Source organism: Semicossyphus pulcher, unplaced genomic scaffold (genome assembly GCF_022749685.1).
Source record: "Semicossyphus pulcher isolate SPU_LCO1_2020_fin unplaced genomic scaffold, fSemPul1.0.p SCAF_22, whole genome shotgun sequence".
In the NCBI taxonomy this organism is placed as follows: Eukaryota; Metazoa; Chordata; class Actinopteri; order Labriformes; family Labridae; genus Semicossyphus; species Semicossyphus pulcher.
In genome coordinates, this window is record NW_027211696.1 from 14,847,443 (window position 1) to 14,874,405 (window position 26,963).

A 26,963-nucleotide genomic window follows, 5' to 3' on the forward strand; every position below is an offset into this window, starting at 1 on the left:
ACAGAGGGCGGAGCAGACAGACAAACAGTCGGCGGGACGCAGGCTGCAGACGAACAAAACCCTGTGCCTTCCTGCCGGGTTGTGCGGAGGTGAAATTACGTTTTGCTTTGTTGTCATTATTATCTCTTCCCTTCCTGTCTATGTTGCTCGACCACAGAATTCTCTCTGTTCTGCTCCGTGTGCTGCAGACAGTGCTGACAGAGTCATGCTGGACAACCTGCGTGATGACACCACTTCTAATGATGACATAATGGCGCATATTTGAAAGCATACACGCCGATACAGACGTACCCTGATGGGCCTGTATCGGCCTGCACAGACAGTCTGACGCATGATTAGCACAGTGTGTCTGTATGTTTGTTGTGTCATTCTGTGACAGACTGCGCTTGTCTCATTGTGTCTCTGTCGTATAAAATTAGAGATAACAAGAGCGCGTGTGCCCCAGTGTGTGCTGTTTTTGCCTCAGTGTGAGCCAGTCGCTCCCTCATTCTCATTAAATTATTATTGGGCCACCCAGTGCCTTTAAGAGCATGGCTGGCGACTCTGCGTGCGTATGTGTGTATAAGTATGTGGGTGTCGGGAGGGGGGTTGTTAGACGACTGTTATCGTGATTGCAACTATAATCATAATAAACCGGGGATTAGAGATGCACCGCCTGTCATATAAATAGGGATTAAGTTGGTCACACTGCGCCTTGTTCTATATTGTTATGATTTGTCTCCATTTGGCCTGTGCAGCTGAGCCTGTAAGCCCTTTCCCCTCCAAAGATAATGAGGATATATCAGCATTGTGTTAAAGTAATTGGGAGAGGTTTGCATTGTTGCCTGCTTCCTGATTTAATCGCTTTGTTGTGTTGTTGTATATGCAACAGTGTCACACCGAGGAGAATGCAGACAGAGCAACAGCCCATTTGCGAAAAACACCCGGGGGCGGCTTCATGTCAAATTTCTTAGCCATGCTCGCTGGTCTTCTGTGTCCTGATATGGCATGTTATCGTCTCGCAGCCAAAATGTGACACAATAGTTACAAAGGCGCACAAGCCGGCGTCACATTTCACAAAGCGGAGGCTGCCAAGGCATGACCACGGAGGAAACATTAAAAGGAGTGACAGGCCAAGTGGAATTATCTCCGGCTTGTGGCTGCTGTTACCTTGGAAGGCGAGGAAATCCTCCAGAGCGTTGGGTAGACTATCCTCCCGCTGGTGCTCATGCTCGTGAAGCCTGGACATGTGATACTTCAGCAGGTGGTGCTGCTGCTGCTGCTGCTGCTGCTGCTGCTTCCCAGATCTACCTCGGCAATCAAAGCGAGCCAGGAGCTTCTCCAAATCCTGCAGGCGAGTCCTCAGCTTTTCCGCCTGTAATAGCGGCGAGATTTATCACTGACGGTGTCAATGAGAATACTGATTTTTAGCGCAGGGCTGCGACATCAAATACCCACCACAAAATATCTATCCATCCCGATCTGTATTTATTTATTCCGACAAGGGGATTGAGATAGGACTCTTTTTCTGGGTGCACCATAACATCAAAATGTAGTATTCCAACAAAAGCAATGAATAAATGAATATCAACAACAGGATAAGGGTAGAATGCGTTTTTCATAACCGCGTGCACTCACGCTGTTTTCCTTGCGTAGCGTGTGGCCGGGGAAGCGTTTCAGGAGATAAACAAGATCAGACTTTTGAGGAAATGAAAGACCAGGTCTGAAAATGTGATGAAAATACTGTGATTGGCACCAATTTGTTGACCCTAGCTGTTAAATAGTCCAGATTTTCAAAATAAGAGCGTGTAACGTGGCTGTGATCGCACCTCCTTCTAACCGGGAAGGATGTTGCACGTGTGTGTGATCACTAGGAGGTATATCTCTGCAGGAATATGTATGTGATCGGATTCATTGCAAGCAAGGTGTTAATGAGCTCAGTTATTTTACACCAGGTGCAACATATGCTCTATAACAGATACTCTGCAGTAAGTAATTCCTGCAAGGCACCATATATCTTTCTCATTATTTTGCTGTGTGTTTTTCCTTTTCCTTTTAGTATCTTTCTTAATCATCAATCACACACCTCAACCTTCCTCTCCTTACAGTCCTTTTCCATGCAGAGGAAAATGTGAGCAGAAAGATATAGAGAGTGGGAGAGGCAGAGGAGGGGAGCCGGGGGATTGAAGAGAGTAATTGCAGGTGTTCAGAGCAGACAAGACTCAGGGATGTTCACTGAATTGCTAACACCGTGGAAACATTCACACAGGTACAAGGCGGTCCGGGAAAGAACACAGAGAACACTTTAGCCGGAGCGCGAACATGCACGGAGGAAAAGACAGAACATGTCGGTGGGATTGGATTGGACTCCACGGATTCCAGCACCTTAGCATACAAACGTGGGCTGCGGCAAATCCAAAGGGACAGACAGAAGCAGCGCAGGAGATCATTAGGGCAAATGTCGCTTTCTGTTCCACTGCACATCTCCTCTTTGCTCGCAATCTACAGATACAAAAGGGGCCGCGTGGCTGTCATGAGGGTCTACAAAGGCAAGATGTGCTGCTGGGGAGGACGGAGGGCTCGCTATTTAGAGAACAAATTGCATCACCTAATAGCTAGAGACACAATCAGTGTGCAAAACATCTACATAAATGTGTGCAGCAAACACACATTAATACAAGTGAAAAGGAACAATAGAGAAGATGAATGGAATAAAGCAGAAGTACATTTATTCAGGTTGTAAATTTTCATACACTGACACCTCATTTGAATGTTTTATTGTGTAAAACACTGCACTTTTCCTACATTACATCCTAAAGGCGGTTAACTACATTAATCTGTCTAGAGCTGCAACAATCACCGTAACATTCAGTGTATAAGACGCACTTTTAATGTATATTTTTTACTCTGAAAAGTGGGCTGCGTCCTTTATACAGGCGTGACCAATACACCAGTATAAATGCAGAGCGGTATTTTATTGTATGACGGTATTTCACCCAGACTATAATCTCTATTTACAGGCAGGAATCTGTAGGCAGGGACGTGGATTTCCGGGACGGCAAGTGTTCTGGTTTCCGATTGTACTACGCTTGTTTTCCGAGTAACAATCACGCATCAGCAGGCTGCGGCGTATGCAGGAAAAACAGTCCTTGTGGAGAGCAAAAGCAGGCTGAACGTAATGCGCCGAAAAGACATCCCTGCTCCCATCAGCGCCATCTGATGACGATTTAGCTTCTTATTAAACTCAATAAACAGACATCTGCATGCTAACAGCTAACAATCTAAAATTCAACTTGAGTTAAATTCCCTGACGCTGGGTCACGAAAGCTCTTAAGATATCCCGATTTCCTAAAATGCATCAAAAAATGATCGATCCGACCTCCGTTCAACAAATGAGCATTTTAAAAGTAGTTTTCTTCTTTTCTTTTTACATATCTTTCAAATTTCATCGCAGCCAAATTCATTTCAAGGTCAGACCCGTTAATTAAAGTAAATCACAAGAAAAAGTTTCTTTTTCTGTAAACAGTGCAGCACGCAGAAAAGGAAGTCATTTATCGCTAACCGCCGGCTACACGCCCCGGCATGTTCACAGGTGTCACAGGGATCGGAGATTGCCCAGACGATGATGCTATAAGCTAGCTAACACTTCGTAGGATTCTAGCTACTGAAAATAGATGCTGTTATTTGTGTGTTGGAAAGTGTTGAAATGACTTGTAAACACATGCGTCTTATATTCCAGATTTTATGGTAATCAGTTGAAAGACAATTAACCGACAAATATTTTAAAAAACTTTTAAATTTGGTGATTTTCTAAGCAAAAATGTCATTTGCTTTTTTTATTTTTATGCTTTTTGACATTTTGTTAATGAAAAGTCTTTGAACTGTTGGTTTAGCTAAATATTTATGAGTCGATCAACAAAAAATGAACTGAATATGTTGTTTTTAGATTTGTTTTTAACATGATTTATCAGGAAAAAAGGCATTTATTGGTTTCTCATATTCAAGTGTTCAGAGAACTTGTGAAGGACATTTTTTCCACTATTTAACAGCATTTTATAGGCTATATGTTTACTTACTAAGCTTAGAAGAAGATATATCACACATATTAAATAACTACATGACTACCTACATGTGAAAAAAAGACAATTATCACTGAACTGCTGAATCCTCCTAACCTACAATGGAACTTTCAGCCTCTTTCAGCTCATTATTTAGGTGTTCTGGCTCACTGTTAGTTACTGTTTAGGTTCAGTCTCACTGCAGTAAAAGGGCTGTCTGTATTTAGGTGCAAAAAGCAGCCGTTTTCAACAATAAAAAAAACTCTGCCTATGTCGTCTGTCCATCACTAAATGGCAGGCGGAAAAGAGATAGCAACCAAGGTGAAGCAATTAGCAGCTAACAAGCAGCATATTTTCCTAAGGAGTGACAGTGGTCACAGTTAGCCTTTCTCTGTACTAAGAGAAGAGAAATGTGACACCCATTAAATCCAAAGTTGTCATATTTATTTGCTTGAGAACATTAATGCTACACTGACAAATCAGCTTGGTTATATTCAGAGTTGAAGGGTGCACTATGAGCAGTCACTTAAGGGCCAATCTCGGATCCCACTACGCTAACATTTAGCTGAGTGAATACCTTCAAACTGTGGGCTGTCTTTTAAATATTCATAAAGCTGCAGATGTGAGATGTGGGTGTGGAGGCTTTAAAGTTAATGCAACTCATCACTGTTTCTGTTCGGTAATTTGTAAAATAATGTGATAGCTTTTTCAATCCTTGAGTCGCTCACTGATTTCTGTATGTGTTGGATGTAATAGGAAATCAATGACTGTATATACAGATGGACGACGCATCTCCATCTGCTCTCATTGTACAAAATTGAAGCCAAAACAGCCCCCGTGTCAGACGCTGCCATCCTGCGATAGTGACGTCATTTGGAGCCAGAGCTGCGCAGTATACATCGATCGGCAGGTGGAGTTGTCGTAGCCACTTCCACCTGCCAAAACACATTGCTAACTTACTGAAAAAAACAGCAAGGATCCCGCACGCCGGCGTATTTAACAGCTTCTTGTGTTGGTCTGAAGCAGACGTTCACAGATATGGAAACTTCAATAACTGTAGTGATTGTTTTAGTTATGTCTCCTATCGCCGTTCCTCCTCTACTCTGATAATCTGGAACAGATCGGCTGCAGGAGCCGTATTTGTCAACAGAGCTGTCAATCATCCTTTTTTCAGCATCAAATAACTAATTAAAACTGAACTTGTCAGAAAAATTAACACTTGGATGTTAATCAGCATGATAATAACTAACTACATAACAGAAACCATGTTTGAGAAAAATGTATTTGGCGTGTTTGTAGTTTGACTCATGTCCCATCTGTTAACATGGAGGAGGCGGGCTTTATGAGCTATACTGCAGCCAGTCAGCAGGAGGCGCTCAAAATATTTTGGCTTCACTTTTAGGGAGCTGTCATGTCCTCCATCTTTCGTTCATGTTATTTCAGTGTTGTTTTTTACACCTTGTTTCTGTTGAAAATGCAGCGTTAAAGCCACTATGTGTAGAATATAGGACTTCCAGACTTCTGCTGTCCCTGAATGCTTGTTTTAACACACAAACAACTATAACTCACCTGTTTCTTCACAAGGCTGTAGCAGACCGGGCATTCCTCACACTGATGTGTGGCTCTGTTGTGGAAATAGTTCAACTCACATTGGTCACACTTATAACCCACGAAGCCCTGGCGACAGTGGCAGGTGCCGTTACTGTGACACTGCATGGAGACGGAGCCCATCGGGTCACAGTTACAGGCTGAGGGGAGGACAGAGGAGGACAGGAGGAGCAAACATTTGAAGGGTTAGAGACGCCTTCATGTGCGATCTGTATTAGAGTGCGTATTAAAGGATTAGAGGATGGTAGAGCGAAGCCTGAAGTTCTGTACCTCTGCAACCTCGTGATGAGAATCCAAAGAAGCCCGCACGGCAAGAATCACAAAGTCTGCCCTCCACTCCTGCCTGACACATACACTGCCCTGTGATTGGATGACAGGCGATGGACGAGGAGCCAATCGGATTACACTTGCACCTATGGAAGGAAGGAACAATGTAAACATTGGAATAGAAGAACAATTGAACAAAGAATGTCAGCTCTTCTTTACCGTTCACATCCTACGCCGGGCTGGAGGTTGAAGAAGCCAACTTCGCAAAAACTGCAATCCCGTCCGGTCACACGATCCAAGCAATGACAACTTCCTGTTTGAGGGTGGCATTCGTTTACAAGGCCAAAGGTTCCAGCAGGACTGCAGCTGCATGCTAGGGGGGAAAAAATCATTAATATATTGTTGTAACGAGCTCAAATTACGGCCATGTATCACCTCAGTGTAGCAGACTTTTCACTGATTTGAGCCCGAGTGCTTAAGGGAAAAATGAAGGGAAATGACAGACTATACCAGGGAGGCTCTTGGATCTTTTTTTGACATTGATCCGTACAGAAGTTCAACCTGGGGCTTAAAGTGGATGAACACATCAAGCTACTACTCTTTGGGTCTGTGTCTGCCTTTTGTAGCATTTTTTCACCGCTTCGTTCACACACCCTTTTTTTAAATTCTTCCAACCCAAAGACTTTCTCCTTTTTTTCTTCAGGTATCTTTTCTGACTCGCAGCCCCATTTTCAGCGTTTCCCTTTCATGACTCGAGAGCGCTACACCTGTCAAATTTGAACTGCTGAGCTGATTAGTCAAGTCCATTTTGAATGCTCTATTTTCTGCGTTTCTTTATAGGCTGAACCCAAGGCCATGTAGTCCTTAATGGGATTTTGTTCGGAATATTGTTCAGACCTGAGCGAGAGGATTAAACCTGGATTTAAGGTGAGCATAGAGACACTTTTACCCTACAACGGATGAATGTGAAAGCGGTATTTCAGTGCCAAATTGAGCTTCATTCTGCACAGTGAAGGTCAAGTATCCAGATGAAAAAAGAAACAAAAAATCTTCATCTTTCTTAATAAATCTTAAAGAGGATAAAATAAATAGCCAATCTGCCGCTTCTCAGTTACTCACATTTGCACTTCTGCCCAGCTGTCTGGTTCAGGGCGTCTCCGTAATAACCCCGCTGGCAGCGTTCGCAGTGGTCCCCCTCTGTGTGTCCCAGGCATTTCATACACCGCCCAGTGATGTGGTCACAGATTCCCAAAGCGTTCAAGTCCACGTTGCCATTGCAGTCGCATTTCACGCACGGTCGAGCCGTCCCGGATTGTCCCAGGGGGTCACCATAATAACCGTCTTCACACATCTGACAGCGCATCCCTACACCAGGCGGGAAAAGGTGAAAGAGGCGGGCAGGTATTAGATGAATGACTGAGCTGGAACAGCGTTGGAGGTCAGCTCTGTGTTACAGCAGAGTCAGTTGTAATTCAATTAAAAAACTTGTGTCAAGGCTAAAGCTCGTGACCGAGACTCTTGCCTTTGAAAACATGAGTCAAGGTAAATAAATAATGTCCAAAGCAAAACTAGCCAGGTATGGAAAGTCTTTACGGATCCATTAAGAGGTGCAACATCATAAAGAGGGTATAGAGTAGTAGTGGACACTAGGATTTGTATGAGTATGTGCACACGTGTGTATATGCACGCATGGATATATGAACTATGAGGGTGCTGGGTGAGTCTTTGTGGCTGCCTTTTAAGATTGTTGATTTTTTGTTTTTTAATGTATTTAATTAATATTTTTTGGGGGGAATAGGTCAATTTTATCAAATCTTTTTATACTTTATATACAAAGTTTATATGTAGAAATAAATTCAAACTTAAATGACAACAAAAAAAATCCAGATTTGTCTTAATCACTTAGAGATTTGTAGAATGACCCTGCAAATATGCTGTTTTAACAACAATAACAGTATTCATAATAAACTTTAGTTGTAAGGTATCATCATACAACCAATGCAGTTCTCTATATAAGGATATAATATAATTTTATGAGAATAAAGTCGTAATTTTAGACTATTGTTAGCCTAAATATTGAAGGGAAATATCAGGAGAGCAGCCTGCCGCCTTTTTTCTCATAAAATAACGACTTTATTCCCATAATGTAACGTCTTTTTTCTCTTAATCTCAGATTTTTTTTTCTTTAAAGTGGCCCTAATGCTCCGTTGAAATCATAAAAGTAAAAATTTGACTAAAAAAGAAAGAAAGATGGAAACAGAACGCATATAATAAGATGGAAATTCAAACCCTTTGATAAAAATCAAATATATAGAGTGAATAACATAAGTTAAGTAAAAACCCACCTAATAATACCAAATATAAACTTTAGAGGACATAACACTCACGTATAATAATATTACAAGAAGTGGCTAAGTACAGAGTACAGTGCAAAGCAACATTTAGCAAAGCTTGTATCTGGAAAGTTCTAGCTAGCTTAAGGCTAAAGCTAAAGCTTTAGTCAGTTTAGCAATAAAGATATCTTCTAAAAGTGTTCTCATCATTTTGTTCTTGATATAAGCCTGTTACTTACTGAGTACAACCTTTAAAATACTGTTTAACATTGCTGGTGTTTCCTCTCACCTGTCTGTCCAGCGGGGCAGTTGGTACACACCACCTGACCTGTCTGCACGATTTGAGCACAGCTGGTTCTGTCCGGGCAAGGGCAGGGCTGACAATCACCGCGCGTGCCAATCAAAGCGTTGCCGTAGTAACCATCCAGGCAGTGCTCGCAGGTCATTCCGGTGGTGAAGTCGGAGCACTCACACACACCTGCAACAGAGAGGGGAGGAAAACAATTAGATGCTTTTTCTTTTCTTCTTCACACAGCTGATTATGTTCGTCATTGTTTATTTTTATTTGTGTGTCACACAAAATAGGCCGCAGAGGATGCTGTTTTCTCCTCCGCCAGCAGAGTGCGCTGTGTCTCTGACCATACCTACATCCCCTCCATACAAACACCGCACTCCACAGCTCCAATCCTGTAAGAAAACATTCCCCACAGCCCACCGTGGAGAGCAGAAGACAACTAAATTCACCCCGACTATAATTGCTTTGGGAAATATAAGAGCCAAATGCAGACGGAAAGACCTTCAAGAAGTAAAGCAATTCCCACAACCAAGTGGGAGAGAGATTACCAATTCTGTGATGTCCTCAAAATAAACTGTTGTTTCGTAAAAAGCCCTAGGAAAACAACTCACGGCTTTGAAGCACTTTAAAGGATTTGTTCACGTGCAACATGTGTTGATTTACACTTAGCCTATACGCACCAAATCTCAGCTGAATTCTGCTCAGTGTATGGAGCAGATTTTCTGTCCTTATCATGGTATGTTTGAAATGCAGTAAGGCACAGGCAAAACTGAACGATATAAGATGATATTTAGAGGGAATATACACAGTAAAGAAGAAACTGATACAACATATAAGTCTGTAAAATAGCAAAAAAAAGCGTTTAAAACCCATTTTTTATTTGGCTGTAGTTTGGTGACCCGCAGTGACTTCAAAACGTTACACAATGAGTTGACATTCACCCCCAGAGCCTCCACTGTGCCTGCAAAATTTGTGCAGCAGCAACTTCTAAAATGAAACAGCTGAAAGTTGACATAATACAATGTGGCATTTTAATTTAATAACTGACTGACTAAAGCTAACAGAGGACGGCGAAGTAATAAGAGTTAACATTCTTGGGGGGAAAAAAAACACAAGGAAAAGCAAGTGCTGAGATGATTATAAAGTTCAATTTATCACAAGATCATAATGAGCAGACGTTCATTAATTTTTCATCAACTTTAATGCATTTTTGAACAAATTAATAGCTAGTTTTGTGCTGCTGCAAGATGCTACTTGGCATTCCTGCAGCACCGCATGATGTTTTAGCATTCACAGAGCGTTCAGATATGAGAACTTACAACAATTTGAATCATTTTTTAAAATTTCAAAGTTTCTCAAACAGCCTCAGCTCGGTTTGATAACAATAATTGCGCTGATTTTCTAGAGAGAACACCAATAACATCTTGATGCATAGCAAAGAATCCACAGGCGAACGGCTATACAGAGTCCTCATTAAAATTCCCCATCACTCCCCGCATAGCCTACGGTGTGATTCAGTGTGAAGCTTCTCTCTGTGCATTTTTAAAACAGCTCACACCACTGAATATTGGAGAAAAAGAAAATCTCGCCTGGAGTTATGGGGTCACTGCAACCCAACGTCTCCCACCACTAAATAAAACCCTCTTAACTTCCAACCTGTAAGTCAAGAATGTGGGATAAAATAACGGCGGCGGAGCTTAAATTGATCACGCAGCCATTAGGGGGAACAATTATCCCGTTGCCTGATGAAGTGTGGACTTCTGGGTAAAAATCATTAGTCCTTTGGCTGGGTGAGGTGAATAATACATGACTTCCAAGCATGAAATACCAGTCATTTAAACAGAGTATTTAGTAATAATGATTGTTCCTGGCATAAAGAAGTGAATCTTTTTTGAATTTCACACGGCATTACAATGACACTGATAGCGCTCAGTGCCAATCCCCAATGAGCCGTCTTAAATTTAATGGCAGCAGAAATGTGCTGACTTTACCGGGTGTGAAGATGACTGAGCGTGATACGAGGAAGCAGAGCCACCGAGGGAGCTACTCGGCGTTATTATCATTCCGATCGGCTCCTCGAGAAAAAAAAAAAAAAAAGCTATCGGCACGCATCACAAACTGTGGCTGAACGGCATGATCGCTCCTCACGTGATGTCTCCTCATCGACATGCTAATCATCATTACTCTGAAACATCCCTGCAGAATTATTCTATCAATGAATCAATGAGCGTTCATTCAGTCTTAATGAATTGGAGCTTTCTGCCGAGCTCCCCCCGTGGAGCTGCAAACTTCAAATCCTTTGACAAATTCACACAGTCCTGCTTTTTCCCCCCCCTGCCCTCGTCCTCTTCTACTCTTCCTCTTTTCAGCTGTGGACTTTCGTACTTCAGCTTCTTTCTCTGCCTGAAAGCTTGTCTGCAGTGGTGGCAAAAGGACACTTTCTTTACTCAAGTAGAAGTAAACATAATTGTGTAAAAAAAAGTCTGTGAAGGGCTGATTCAACTTCTCTACTGAAGAATAAGTGAAAAAGGACAGGCTCTGAAATTTGCTCACAGTAGCAAAATGAAAAGTTTATTTCTACAGACGTCACGTTTGGAAGATTTTAAAACTTAAAGTGACAATCTTGAAGATTCTCATTAAAATAAATGTCAGTATTAGAGTTGCAGTATTACAGACTGGGTGTCTGGTGCGACTTTCGCGGAAAAAAATCACAAGCGATGCCCAGTGAGTGACGCGTTTTCCATCACCCAGCAGTGGTTGGTCTGCCAGAGAGGGTAGGCGGAGCTAAGCGGCTGCTTTTCTGGTCTCTGGAAGTGTTGCGAGTAAACAGTAATCTACTATGGCTGAACAAACAAAGAAAAGATGGATGACTACAGATACAACTTCAACAATAAGTGAAAATCCAAAGAAAAAGAAACAAACTCGACGCTCAGATGAAGCAAACAGTCTAAAAAGGAAAGTGACCGTCAGCCAGGAAAATCAAGAGTTACAGCCGGAGCCAACCGTGGACGTCACACATGACACTGTCTGGATATCTGGGAAGTGTGCTCCCGCAATTACCGTTTATCAACACAGGTGGCGCCAAAGAGAACGAAACTGAGATCTTCGAGATTACAACTTTAACCTCACGTCAACTTTGAGAGACTATTAAACTTAAATTAACTTTAGAATTAAACAAACAAACAAAAAAACCCAATACAATGGAAATAATCAATATTAACTCTGCTCCAGTTGGCAAATCAATTATATGAGAATGTCTTGGTGCTCTGAATCTCCTCTGAAGTTGTTGGAAAAGTTAGCTTGTTCACTTTCACCGACATCTCATTCAAGTTTCCCTCTCTTCTTGTGTTTCATATTGATGCGTCTTTTACCTCATTTTTTAGCATCTGGCCCAGACCCTTCTTATTCCCAAGTCGTCAAATACAGACGCACAAGATACCCTTCAAAGTCTGTATGAGACGCACGAGGCTTCAAACTAACTATAGCGTAAACTCAATATGAGACGCTGAGAGGAACTGCTGCTTGTGAGTACTGTCGGTAGAAGGGCAGAGAAAAGTCTTTTAAGTTTGGAGGTTGGGGCCAAACAACACAGAACTTTGCAGAGGAGACAAGGGATTGATTACTGTGTAAAACCTTAAGACAGACGCTACCCTGTACAACTACTTTCGGGGTCTGTATGAGAGCGTGCATAAGCATCTGTATTTGACAAGATAGGATGAGAACACGTTGATCTATCATGTGTGATATGCACTGATGGATCACCAAGAAATCCCATTTATTCTGGTAGCACTGGTCTTGAAGTTAAAATGAAGTAACAGAAAATGTCCTTTTATGTATTAAAGCTGGGCTGCATGGTAGTGGTGGTAATGTTCTCCCTGTGCATGCGTGGGTTCCCTCCTGGTACTCCGGCTTCCTCCCACAGTCCAAAGACATGCTCGTTAGGTTCATTGGTGACTCTCAAATGCCCGTAGGTGTGAGTGTGAGCGTGAAAGGTTGTCTGTCTCTATGTGTCAGCCCTGTGATTGTATGACTCCAGCCCTCATGCAACCCTGAGCAGGATAAGTTCAAGAAGTTATGCATCTGTTCTGAAAGTGTAAGGAGTAGAGCGCACAGATATTTGTTGTAACGTGTAGGGAGTTGAAGAAAAGTACAGTAATTAAAGTCTCTGCAAATTTGGCTTCAAATAAAATTGCTAAAGTCTCATTAAGGAGAAACAGAAAGTTTATAAATTACACAGTTTAAAAACTATCTTGGATTTGGGTGTCCAGTGGCTTTAAGTGCACTCACTTACTATTTACTTCATTACCTCACTTTTCTTCTCTGTCCTGCGCCTGAAAATCAATATGCACGTGACACAAGCAGACTTTTATTTTTTTGAATAGACGCCCTCCATTACGCTCAAAAGGGCGCCTTCTTCGTCCTACCTGCGCCTCCTCTCTGCCCCTCTTTGTACTCTCCGCATAAATACACACGTCCAGGCCTAATGCACTTCATTAAGGAAGCCACTTGTGAAGGATAGGAACACATCACAGGGGCACGGACCGCCAGTGTACACAATGAATGAAAGACTGGTGGTTTTGTTGTCAACCTTTTTCAAACATCTCTCCCTCTCACTGTGTTTATACTCGTGCGTCATTCAGTGTTCCCTCTCCAACAAAGTGCGATGAGTGGCTCTCTCTCACACACAGTGCTTATTTTGCAGTTGCTTGTAATAGCTTTAACACCAGATGGGGGAGAAAGAAATATGAGGAAGAAAATCCAGGGAGAGATGGATTTAGAATAAGTATGTTTTTGTTTAGGCGAAGATCAGCGCGCGCCTCTCTTCTGTTATTACATTCTTGCCCCCGAAATCTAATTTATTTACCGAGCAAATTGAGTTTCTAAGGAGCGTTTGCGTGTCGTTCCTTCGCCATCTTGGGAGGTCTGCGTTGGAGGGGAAGGGCGACGTGTGGGGTCTTTGATGACGCGGGAGCCCAGAAATACAAGTAAAACAAGTCAGACGGGTTCAGGGAGACATGTGGCGGTGGTTAATTCGGGCTGCTTTTAGCTTTGCTGCACGGCGACAAATGGCTTTCAAGCGAGCCTGAAAAAGGGGAACAAAAATATTCTAAACTAAAAATAAAACCCTTTTTCTGTCTTGTTTCTTTACTATTTTTTTTAATCTTCTCTCCTCTTCCATTTATTTAACCATTTCTATTGTCCCTCTTATCTCGTAGACTATTGATTTAATATCTTATCCCCTCCACCAGCCATTCCCAAACTTCCCAAAATACGCTTCAGCCCTCAACAATATTCTGGGGCCCGCCCATGCCTCTAATCACAAATCTCCCATCATTACTTCAGATTTAAATCGTCATAATGTTCTATAACAATGTGGGCCTAATGCAGGCCTAACGGTTTGAAAAGCAACAAACTAAGTGCAAATGATAGATTGTAAAGTTTAAAGACATTCATTGGGTTACTTGTTTAGCTCAGTCAGTCGAGCAGACGCCCCATGTACGGAGGCTACAGTCTGTGACGCGGCGGCTGCAGGCTTGACTCCTGTCCTCGGCCCTTTGCTGCATGTCACTCTCTTCTACCAATAGTTCCTGTCTCTCTTTACATGTCCGATAAATAAAAAGGGGAAAATGACCAAAAATAAGAGTAATAAAAAAAGACATTAATTGGAAATGATCTCTCATGGCCCACCTGCAGTACCTTCACAGCCCACCAGGAGGCCGAGGCCAACACTTTGGGCGGGGCCTCTAACGTTTTTAATGAAGCCCTGATGTTAAATTCAAACCTACTGCAAAATTGACGCCTTCGCTCCCAACCTCTCTCTCTGCTCCGCTCGCATTAACCGTCACTGTGCTGCGCTCTATCTCTCTAACTTCCTCGACCACTCACTCAGCGCGCCCTTCCTGACACAAGTTACAAGAGAGGAGAGATGCGTTCAGGCCCAGTTGGAAAAACTCAAACTCCGACCTTTTAATAAGAGGTTTTGTCGTACATATAATGTACGATGTGTTGTTTAATCAGCTCGCCCTACTCGACTAATCACCACATGTGATACAGACAGACAAACAGACAGACAGTTAGACAGACAGCATATAATAGAAGGGGAGGGGAAGAGAGATAGCAGCATGTGATGGAAAGAGAGAGCGAGGAAAGAGACAAAGAAACTCTTATAATATCACAGTAAACGTTAATAAAAGTAAGTAAATAAAAATAATGATATTAAAAAATTATATTTTACAATTTGCAGTGAGGGCGCCAAATTTTAAACTCGCCCAGGGCGCCAAACTGGGCCTGACTTTGGGAATCGCCCTGGACTACTGATTTAATTTCTTTGACCTTTAACCCTCTTTCTTGCTCCATTCTTGCTTTACTTTTCTTTTGCTTGCTCACTATACGTCTGTATGTCTGTTCAATGTTTATACACTCTGCAATAAAGATTTAAAAAGGGATTTTTTTCTCTCCACTTCTTTCATCTACAACATGGATTGTAAAAACAGGAGCTTTTCAAATTTTCCGAAAGGCGTGTCATCTCAGTCCAAGGGAACATTAAAAGCTCGGGGCCAAGGAAATCTATTTACTAATGCATGTGAACACCCTGTTTTAATGAAGGAGCGAGGAAAACAAAACAGAGAGAAGAAGACAGAAAGGAAATTTTAGTCTGCAGCTCCCAGGCCTCGGGGGTGGATGTTGGGCTAAATCTGCTGCAGGACTGTTTGATGGCGATGTTGCTCTCTAATTTAACACAGATAAGCTGCTCGCGCCTGCTGCTGCTGCAGATGTGGCGTGTCAGCGGGGTCTGAATGAGCTGCAGAGCGTATAAGGGAGTGTTGAAGGAAGAGAGGAGGGGCTATATGGTCTGTCCACCCCCGTATATAATGTTCACAATAAGGATGAGCGGGGAAATATGTTTTGTCATACTGTGACTGTGGAAAATAAATGCATCCATTCCTGTTTTGTGTACAGAGGCTGTCAGCCAAATTGCTGTGGCCGAGGCCCGAGGGTATCGGGTATGGGGACTCTAGCAGCGGAGGTTGTAGCTCATGCTGTCTTGGCAAAGCTCTGGGTCAAAAGAGCTGGATAAATGTGTATTTTAGGCTGCTAATATGTCAGTCCAATCCAATAAAATAGCAAAATCTCTCAAAGATGGTTATATAACAGCTTATTTTAACATCAAGGGTGAGATTAAGTTAGATTGAGGCAACCAAACCCCTTTTAGCCACGCTAACGGATGGCAATGTCTTCCTGCCTGGCAGTCCACCAGTTCAGTCCAAACCAAAGTATCTCAGTACGTATTTGTTGAATTGACTTTTATGCAAGAGAGTCATGGCCTCCGGTAGACGAACCCTTTGGTGCAACAAAAAATGACTCATCTAATACTACCAACAAATCAGATTGTACTCATGATGTGACGCCCCCAGATGTTGGACCTGACTTTACCTTGCGCACCACCATGAGATTTGATTGAAATATCTGAACAACAATTGGGTGGATTGCCTTTCAATTTGGTAGAACCAATGATGGTGCCCACACAATGAATTCTACCAACTTTGGTGTTCCCCTCACTTTTCTTTCAGTGCAATCATCAGCTAAAAATTGTATTCGTCCATTGCTGTTTTTATGATAAAATACGAATGTCTGAATGCTCAAGCTCTTAACTAAGATGTTAAACATGGTAAATATTGTACCTTCTAAACCTCAGTATGTTCAGCAGGTGCATAAGCACAGCCCCACAGAGCATGGCTACAGACAGATTTAAGCCTCAGGTTACTACCTTTACCTTGATCACAGCATCATTTCAGTTCTTCCACGTACTGCAAATATTCGCCCTTCCAAATACGTCTGCAAAACAAACACTATCGTTACACCAAGGTCCTGGAAAACAGCATTTGGATCCTCTGTAGTCCTGTACATATGGCAGAACTGACAATAAAGTTACTTGAACTTGAACTACTGTGTCTTGGTTCATTACGCACTCAGCTTGGTGGATTTCAACGCCTTCTCTAGGGACTGTGGCTGAATTAATTTCCAGCTACTTGAGGATAACAAGTGCCCAGTTTGATGACCTCTTATCTTGGATTGATCACATTGCCCTGCGCGAGTTTTGCCTCTATTCCTGTCATTGCACCAGTGTTGTAGTACTCGAGCCCTGACACTTGTATTGGACACGAGCACTGACGACTCGGTCTTGGACTCGAGCATTGTCTGCTTTCAGTCCCGGAAGATGGGGAGGAAGACTCTGCCTTATATAATGATAAAGACTGTTTTACTGTTTTGTGTATGAGGGCCTAATAATGTTACTTGGACTGTGATTACGTTTACTAGCAGCTAGCTAGCTAACGGTAACGTTAGCCTCTAAAGTGACCTTTTTAATTTGTATGTCATCTCTTAGGCTAAAGTGGAGAACTGAAGCCCATCCTGGAACTCGGCTCAGACTCAACCTTGAGGACTCAGACTTGGACTTAGACTCAGGTAATGGGGACTTGACTCTGACTCGTACTTGAACACTAGGGACTCGAGATTCAACTCAGATGGGAGGTTTGAATACTCGACTACAACACTGCTTTTCCTTTGTATGTAATTGCGCCACCAAAACATTTGCTTCGTTTTTTGAGGCAGACTCAAACTAATTGATATTATATTAAATATTAATATTTCTCTTGCATGTCCCCAAACTTTAAGGAAGTGTACTGCTAAAATTGCAGGCGAGTCCCTTTAACTATATCTCTTTAATTCCCACATTTATATCAGCAGCAACAACAAGGTGGAGGAGTTCTGCGCCTCTTTTCTCACTCTTTAAAAGATGCAGTGTGCCGTTCCTTTCTACAGAGTTCTTTTCATACCTGCTCTTTTTAGGCAGTAAGAACTTCCTCATTTTCATTCATTTTCTCTGATGCACCAAGTTTTGCTTGTCTAAACTCATTTACATCACGGGAAAGGTTGAAACCTTTTCAAACCAGCGATCTCTGACAGTGTGACTGGAAGAGGAGGCAGGCAGGCAGAGTGTGCACATTGTTTATCTCTCTGTTTATTTTTGTGTGAAATAAATGCACTGGTTTGGAGCAGATAAGTGAAGCGTGCTGAATGGGATCAGCAGGAGAAATTACATGGTGAGATTCAGTCTAACTGACTACATCTGTCTTTTCTGCTCTTTCCCCACTTCCCTCTTCCTCTCACTGTCGCTCCTCATATCCCATCACGCCGCTTCAGACCCGGCGTCTCAGGGCTTAGCCTGCAACAAATACAGCCCACCAGAGAGATTAGAGGGCTGCATAAGCCTGCACTACAGCCAGCTCTGCTCCCAATCTGTTTGTTTGCCTCAACTTTCTCTCATAGATTTTTCTAACTAATGACCTTAGAGAGCCGAAGATGGCATTTAAGCAGGCATTTGGGAGATGCAAGCCCTTGCATGCTCCGTCTCATTCTAAAGCGGCCTCTGTTGGTAAACACTGACTCACAGTATCCTCCATTGTAACCTATGCATTTTAATGAGTATTGCATGAGCAGCATGTTTTGGTTATTACTTCAGTTGTACCATAATTGATGCAATGAGACAGGTACTCTACGTGATGGCCTTTAACAGCCCGACCTCGATGTATTTCGCTGCAGGAGCTCCTGGTGGTCCGTTCCTCTTCACAAAAAAAAAAAGCTACCATTTCCCAGCATCCTCCCCCAGACTGCAGTGGGCGTGACATTTAGCTATGCAAAACCGCTGTGCATTATTCAGAAAAAGAATTTGGCCGAGCACAAATGTCAAAGAGAGAAACAAGCATATGCTGTTCTGAAACGCAACAAGGAGCAGAGAGAACTTATTTATTCTGGGGTTTGTGTAGCAAATATGCTGCATTCAGGTACCTGTGTGGTCAGCAGAATGCAGCAACTAAAACTGGTCTTCTTAATAGCTGCAAGGTCAAAGATAGATCCAAATTCAGTGGTGATGCTTCAAAGCGTATCTTATTATCAGAATGGACACAAGCTTTTCATGCGTGTGATTTATTGAAAAAATCAGGAAGTGCGGTCAATGGGCTATTAACCTATTTAATGTGTGATTGCTCATCAATGAACATTAATGAGATATTCATCAGACGAGTCTTTGAGTTCGGTTTGTCTGAAAAGAAAGCACCAGACCGCTTTGATTGTGCGGCTTTTGTACTCAAGATATCTAATTACTGTTTATTCTTTTGTCAAATTAGCCTAGCATTGTGTTTAGCATGTTAATTATACTGTACTATGACTGAGGACAATGGGGAAAAGCATTGAGACGTATGAAACGTACGACCTCTCCCCACAATAGGTTTTATATCTTCAGTACATGATTACGCCAAATTTAGATTCTTTCCCTTTGAAGAGTCTTATTTAAGATGTGTGACAAAAACAAGTGTGTGGTAACTCCTTGTTAACCTTAATCTTCCAGTGAAGGCCTCGTGGCTGCACGGCCGCTGCAACATTGCTAGCATGTCGTCTCCCTGTCCCTCCCTGGTTTCCTGTTGGCCTCTTCCATGCCCCCGAATTAAATGTTAGCACTAAACACCGAGTGAAGCTGAGGCTCATGGGTCAGTGCTTTAGCAGGTATTAATTATGAATTAGTATAAGGCAAATTTTGACCTGATGGTTTTTGTTCATTGAAAAGTTAAGAGGTCACCAAAGTTCATCTTCTAGGGATCATGAATGTTTGCACCAAATTTCTTGGCAATCCTTCCAACTAGGGACGCACGATATTGGGTTTTTGCCGATATTTTCCAACCCTTTTTGTCGATTGCCAATTTCAATACCGATATATAAAGCAGATTAGGCACATGTTTTTTTTCCCACCTAATTGTAGCATCAAGTCTCCCCTGTAGTAGAATTGATATCATGCCTACTCTTATTGTAGTGGCCCACTGGTAGATGCAGAAATTACATAATACAGTGCTTTTTAAAATGTACACATTCACTGGTAATATAAGAAAACTACTTACACTCAGGTTATTTACAAAATGCAATATTTATTTGTTTGTAACATATCTGTTGATGCCGATACGTCATTTTCAAGCCATAATCTGCAGATACCGATAACGTGCCGATAATGTCATGCATCCCTACTTCCAATATTTGTGTATTTCGCTGCTGCGCGTCTTTTATCTGGCGCACGTAAACATGAGCACATTTCCCCCATTCTCCACTGGTTGCTCGTACATTTTAGGATGCATTTTAAAATTCTTTTATTTGCTTTTAAGTCCGTCAGTGGCCTTGCTCCGCCCTACCTCTCTGAGCTGCTACACCCCTATACCCCCACCCGCGCTCTCAAGTCAGCCGATCAGCTGCTTCTGAGTGTGCCAAAAACAAAACGTAAGGTCAGAGGGGACCGTGCCTTTGCTGTTGTGGCTCCAAAAATGTGGAATGATCTGCCTTTGCACATTAGACAGGCCACTTCACTGTGTGTTTTTAAACGTCTTCTTAAAACCCACCTCTTCTCCTTGGCCTTTAACACCTTGTAAGACGTTGATTTTATTTGTATTTTATGTCTTTTTATTTTATTTTAACTTTTTATTTATTTTTTATAAATTATTTTCTATTTGTTTATTTGGATCTTATGCCTCGTGTGAGCTGTGTATTTTATGTCTTTTATTCTTCTGTACAGCACTTTGGTCCTCTGTGGTTGTTTTAAAGTGCTTTACAAATAAAGTTGGATTGGATTGAAGATCTTTCCCCCGAAAAACAAATTTCAGCCTCATGTTGATGCTAGAGGAAAATCTAAATCAATTCAAGCTGCTTGGATTCATCCTCTGGGGACCATGAATGTTTGAACAACATTTCATGGAAATCGCTCCAATGTTTCCTGAGTTATTTCAGTAATCAGAAGTAATGGACGGACAGATGAACAGACTGACGTTGAATATCCTTAAGCCTAGCAAAGCTCTACATAAAATGTCAACATCAAAGTAGCAGAGGCTGAGATATCCTGACTTGTAGCTCCATAAACATGGCATTATACACCAAGAACAGTGCAAATACATAACTTGCCTGGTAAATACTCATGTCTTTGAAACTTTGTAACACAGGCTTTCTGTTAAAAATGTGTAGCCGCTCTTTGCTGTAAATGTGCCAGACAAATTCAAACATTGACCTGATTCTTAATGGAATGTTAAGGTTTTCCAAAGTCACCACAGTTTATCCCCTGGGGAACATGAATGTTTCTACTATATTTTTTGGATATTCATCCAATATTTGTCAAGATCTTCCAACAAAAACAACCTCAGGCTTGTGGTAGAGGAAACGTGTCACCAAAAATTCCAATAGTTGCTAGGATTCATTCTCTGGGGACCATGAAAGTTTGTACAAAATTTCATGGAAAAACCCTCCAACGTTTTCAGTAATAAGAGTAATGGACGCATTGACAGACTGACATTGAATTCCCTAGAGACACGCTGCGAGCAGAGCTTAAAATAAAGTGTCAAAATTAAAGCCGCAGAGGCCCAGATATCCTGACTTGTAGCTCCAAAAACATGCAATAATACACTAAGAACAGTGCAACTACATAACTACTTTTCAGTATATCCTCCCTGCATTTGTCCTGCATGTCTTAGAAAGTTTGAAACACAGGCTTTCTGTAAAAAATGTGTAACCATGCCTCACTGTAAATGTGTCGGACATGTTGAAACATTGACATGCGGGTAAGTTCTAAATGAAAAGTTAAGCGTTTACCAAAGTCATCACAATTCATCCTCTGGGGAACATGAATGTTTCTACTATATTTTTTGGCAATCCATCCAATAAATTGTCAAGATCTTTCACCAAACACCACTCATTTCAAACTGTGCTAGAGGAAAACTGTCACTAAAAATCATTGACGTTGCAAGGATTCATCCTCTAGGGACCATGAATGTTTGTAGGAAATTTAATAGAAACCCCTATAATGTTTACTGGGCTACTTCAGTAATCAGAAGTAATGGACATTGCATTCCCTAAAGCCACGCCGCTAGCAGAGCTTAAAATAAACTGTCAAAATCCAAGCAGCAGAGGCTGAGTTATCCTGACTCGTAGCTCCAAAAACATGCGATAATATACCAAGAACTTGGCAGCTACATAACTACTTTTCATCAGATCCTCCCAGCCTGGTAAATACCCATGTCTATAAAAGTTTGTAACACAGGCTTTATGTTAAAAATGTGTGTGCGCTACTGTAAATGTGCCAGACATAAAGAAGCTGCCCCTCGATCCTACAAGACATGATACAACTGTTTTAACAGGTTCACTCACCAAGACTAGTATTCAGAATAAGCCCCCTTGTTATGAAGCAGTTTTTGACATTGTCCCATTAAAATCATAGTCAAGGAGTCATATCATCCTTTTTTGTTCTGGCCCTGACGCAGTTTCAGCTGGCATTTTCCTCCGCAGTTCTAAGCACAAGTGTGGTTCGCCACCGAGCACCGACACAGGTCTATTAGAGAGCAGTCGAGCTCTAATACGGCACCCTAATGTTCAATACCCAGCAGAGGCTACAGTGTTGGAGAGCATCATGTGTTTCATTAGTTTAGGTGATTCATGAGCGCTTCACTGCAGTGTGGGCTGCAGAGAAAATTGAGTGTCTCCATTTTATCTACAATCATCTCTTTCCTTCCTCAACACTCTGCCTCAAGCTCATAAATGATAGCCTGTGTATGCAATTAACACAATGTACATACTGTAAGGAAATTAAAGTACGTCCAAACCGTGCAAACACTATCTAAGGGACATATGTTTGACTTCATCAGCCCTGCAGCATCAGCGTTGGAGGGGGAAAAAAAGAAGTCGCAGTTTGCTCGTTGCACCACAAATATTAACATTCCCAATCTGTTGTGTTGCGCTACAGCAAATAGAAGCGACACGACTTAGAGAGTGTTAATAAATCATGATTATGATGCACCATTGGCTGCAGTTTCCCTCGGCAGCCAGTGAATAAACTCCATCCCAATTCTGTCTGTGGGCACACCCTGCATGATGATACAAGTCGTTTGGTAATTACACAGCAATTAAGATTCTGATAGGAGAAACAGCAGGTTGGTCCGCCCTCCTGGTGACAAATGATGAACAGGGCGTCTCTAATCGACTAACTTCGATAGTTCCCCTTGACCCGAACTTATGGATTTATGGAGAGCTTCTGCGGTTTGTTTGTTTGCCTTTTTCGTTTTTATTAAACTGAAGCCAGCAGGCCTTCAGAAGATGATGTGCCACCATCATCCATTGGAAACGGGAACGCTAATTTTAACTAGCTAATGCTATTCAACCTGAGAACTTCATGCCAAGGGACACAACAAATGGGGGATTTTTGAGCCATGATTCAGAGGACAAATTTAACACTTGTTCATCTTGTGCCATGTAGTATTTTTACATCATCCTGAGAAGAATATTTATGTATGTTTAAAAAAAATCTCAGTCTGTGCGGACCTGTCAGGGGTGAACGGATTCTAAACGCTTTGCAGCTCGACCCGCTGAGTGTAAACCAAACTTAGCTTGATGTCGACCTGAAACAGTTAAACAGCTTCATAAATAAATCATTTGGGTTTCCTTTCAACAACTCAAAACACGAGCAAATTTGTGTTCAGTTTGCCCTGAAAACTCTCTCCTTACTTCTGAGACTTTCCATCTATAAAAAGAACAGGGGGTAAAATGACTTCTCAGCTTTGATCCTCTCATGGCCACTCTCTGATTTTGTTGTTGGCTTTAAACCCTTTTCTACCAAAGAGCAGTCACAAGAAACACATCCCGTGGAAGAACAGGATGCTACACACTACAACAGCCAAAGGGTTTTCATTAGGAGAAACATGCTGCTAATTCAGAAATAATGCCAATTGGCCAATAAATATATATTAGCCGCAAACGTGGTGCAAATACATAAGTAGCGCTAAGTGTAGCTGCTGTTAGCTTGTCAATTAGCCGTGAAAGTAGCAGAAATATTAGCTGAATTAGCCTGTTTCTCCTAATGGAAAACTTTTAGGCTATTGTAATGCTTCTGCCCTTCTCCCACAATTTTATAGTCAGTTAGCTGTGAAGTACTATTAGCTGTAATCTCCTAATTGAAATCTTTTGGGCCATTGTAACGCTATTGCCTTTAAGGTGACCACAACTTTATAACTTTTACAATAAAAACGCACAACTTTACATTGTTTTTCTCTGATTAAGGTGAAACCGAACCACATTTCATGGATATATGGACAGATAATGGTTTGATGGACAGACAACCTCACCTAAGTAAACACTGCTGCTAAGTGTAGCTAGCCTGTAAAGTCAGTTAGCCATGAAACTAGCAGAAATATTAGCTTAATTAGCCCGTTTCTCCTAAATGAACTTATTGGCCTTTGTAATGCTTTTGCCCTTGTCCCACAAATTTGTAACTTGTGCCAAAAATAATTCATAACGGAACCATATTTTATTGACAAACGGACAGATTATGGAGGGATGGGTCGGAAAGCTAGCAGTACTATGAGCAAAATTATTACCTTTTTCTACTAATGGAAAATTTTCTGCCACTGGATCATATTTTACACACAAACAGATTATGGACTAAACTTTGCTAAAGTATACTCTGCTGCTAATTGTAACTCCTGTTAGCTTGTTAGCTCAGTTTGCTGCACAGCTAGTGGTACTACTAGCTAATTTGTTGTTTATTTCTCCTAGTGAAAACTTTCGGCCACTGGATCATAATTTACACACGGACAGATTATCGACTAAACTTAAAGTATACTCTGCTGCTAAGTGTAGCTCCTGTTAGCTTGTTAGCTAAGTTTTCTGCACAGCTAGTGGTAGTATTAGCTTATTTGTTCCCTATTTCTCCTAATGGAAAACTTTCAGCCACTGTATCATATTTTACAGACAGATTATGGACTGAACTTTACTAAAGTACACTCTGCTGCTAAGTGTAGCTCCTGTTAGCTTGTTAGCTCAGTTTGCTGCACAGCTAGCGTTACTATTAGCTTATTTGTTGCCTATTTCTCCTGATGGAAAACTTTCGGCTACTAGATAATTTTTTACAAACAAACAGATGGATTATGGACTAACTTTACTGAAGTACACTCTGCTGCTAAGTGTAGCTCCCATTAGCTAGTTAGCTCAGTTAGCTGTGCAGCTAGTGGTTTTATTAGCTGAATTTGCAGCCTGTTTCTTCCCAAACTTGAATGCTGCTGACCATTTTGAAACCTAAAAATATTCTTAGGCCTACCGAAACCTGGCTGAGGCCAACGCTTTGGGAACCATTGGCCTAATGGGTATCTTTTCAGCTATTGTAGCGCTTTTGTCTCGTAGGATACTGAAAACAATATGTTTGAAAGACAGTAGGATGCACAGGGAGTAGAAACTTGCTCAAAAGGGAGTCAAGGATGCTCAAAACAAAGTCAAGGTGACCTAGGAGAACAGGTGCAATCCTTGCTGAGAGGAAGAAGGAAGCAGAAGACAGCGAGAGCTTGACGAAGGAGTCGGGGGAACCAGAAGAACAAGTGTGGATTTGAAAGAGAGACATCCCGATTGAGAAGAGACATAAAAGACACAGGAAATCTGCAAGCAAATTAGACATCATTAGCCAAGAGGCGGTTAACAAGTCTAATTAGAGGGGAGGCAAGCAGGCAGTGATACCAGACTTGCTTCCGGACCTCAGTCGCGCACACACACACACACACACACAAAGTCCTATAAACACACACATAGTCCCAAACATAACACACACTCACAGCCAAAGCTTCAGGCACCTCCTAACTAGGTCAGATCTGTGATACTTTAAGTCTGAGGGTAGGAGGGAGAGATAGAGAGGGAGAAAGAGATTGAGGAAAGATAAAAGATGGAGGGTGGGACCTTGGATGGGAGACTCGTGTGCTCCTGGAGAGATGGAGGGACTTGTTTAAAGCTGCGAGAATGAGATAGTGCGGAAAGGACTCAAGGAAAGAAAGAGACTACACACGTATAAATAACAGCAAAGGGGTTGACTTGTTCACACACCCAACAGCTGCTGTTTTACTTCTGTCATTTACGGGATGTTGCGTTTAGGATATGAATCTAGAAGAAAACTGCAGCTGCTGTTGTTATCGCCCATAAAGTGACAGGTGTATTAAATACACTCCTCCAGTTTAGCTGTTATTATAAAGATTAGTCATGTGAAATGAGGATATTGCTGTATTAGTGCTGCCATCCAGTTCTCAGTTTGAGTGATGGCTTGCCAATGCTCCTGAGGGATGACTGAGTTACATTCCCTTGAAGCGATGATGACTGAATGGAGAGATGCAGAGAAGTGGTTCAGTCAAACAGCCTGCATCTCTGTCTGTTCCCGCTGCTCTCTCAACGGCACTGTGACAGAAAATATTGTCTCAGCAACCTCTGATGATCCTTCATTTTATGTAACAGCATGCCTCAGATGCATGGTTTCATTGCCTAAGAAGCAGCTTAGATCAGTTTCATATTTCAGAATAGTAAGACTTACTTACTTTTCTGCTGCTTTACACTGAGCGAAGCTTGGTGGTAAAAGTTTCGACTTGACTTGTGGAATGGTAGACTTTTGAATCACTGTACTCTGGTGAGATCATTTGAAGGAAATTCTGCCTTTAAAGTATGTTTTTTGACGCCCTTTTTGACGCTACTACTTTGAACACACTAAAGACAGAGAAACAGTGATGTATCTTATTTACTTACAACAAAAGTAGTCATGACTTTAAGCGCGCTTTACTTGCATTAAGTGCAATACATTTACAGAAAACAGGTCACAAAACAAGAGGCAAAGATAGTATGGCTTTTATACGAGTGAAGCTCAAGCAGCAACCTACGCAACTGACTCAGAACTGGCAAAAAAATGCAGTTCCACAAATGGCCACATGAGGCTGCCTCCAAAAGTGAGTCAATCCCCATAGATCCCACTATCAATTTGAATTAAACACAAGATACTTGTGCCCTAATCATAAGGATAAGCACTCATCCCCTTGTGCCCTCATCCCAATACTTACAATCAACCTACCACATGACCCTTAGTGGTAAGCGCAACCAAAGCAGCATTGCCACCTTCAACAGACCCAGGCTCCGCTCATGCGAGCTCCAGGTACTGACAACATTGATACTACCTACTCTACCACATGGCTCCTAATGGCCCCCACAACTGGGTTATTGTCAGCAACTCCCTTCACCGTTGTTCCGTCAAGTTAGGCCCACGACACCTCAACATTTGGATGCCCAACATTTAGCTCTGGCATCCCAGAACCACCCTCCTCCATGCTAGCTTTGCTTAACAAAAAACAACAAGAAACATGGCTACAGCCTGGAACAAATATGGTTTGGGTCTCTATAGCTAGTTTCCCCATTCATTCAACAGTAGGGAGGGATGAATTTTTATGTAACTCACTCGTTTAAACAACCTTTGCTCGCTCTCTTACTGCAGATTGTGCATTGGCTCTCTTAGCTTTTTTCTCTTAGCTCGAATAAATAAACAGCTTGTGT

The 26,963-nt window shown here is 41.9% G+C and overlaps 1 protein-coding gene across 1 annotated transcript in view; it reads right to left on the bottom strand.

Moving 5' to 3' along the window:
* lamc3 (laminin, gamma 3) overlaps positions 1-26,963 on the bottom strand; it is a 153,360-nt gene that overhangs the window by 17,201 nt on the left and 109,196 nt on the right. The window contains exons 13-18 of the mRNA XM_069673623.1: positions 8,535-8,723; positions 7,032-7,277; positions 6,132-6,285; positions 5,916-6,058; positions 5,607-5,785; positions 1,150-1,354 (exon numbers count right to left, since the gene is read on the bottom strand). Coding sequence (XP_069529724.1) covers positions 1,150-1,354; positions 5,607-5,785; positions 5,916-6,058; positions 6,132-6,285; positions 7,032-7,277; positions 8,535-8,723 — 1,116 coding nt within the window. The remainder of the gene's footprint in view (positions 1-1,149; positions 1,355-5,606; positions 5,786-5,915; positions 6,059-6,131; positions 6,286-7,031; positions 7,278-8,534; positions 8,724-26,963) is intronic.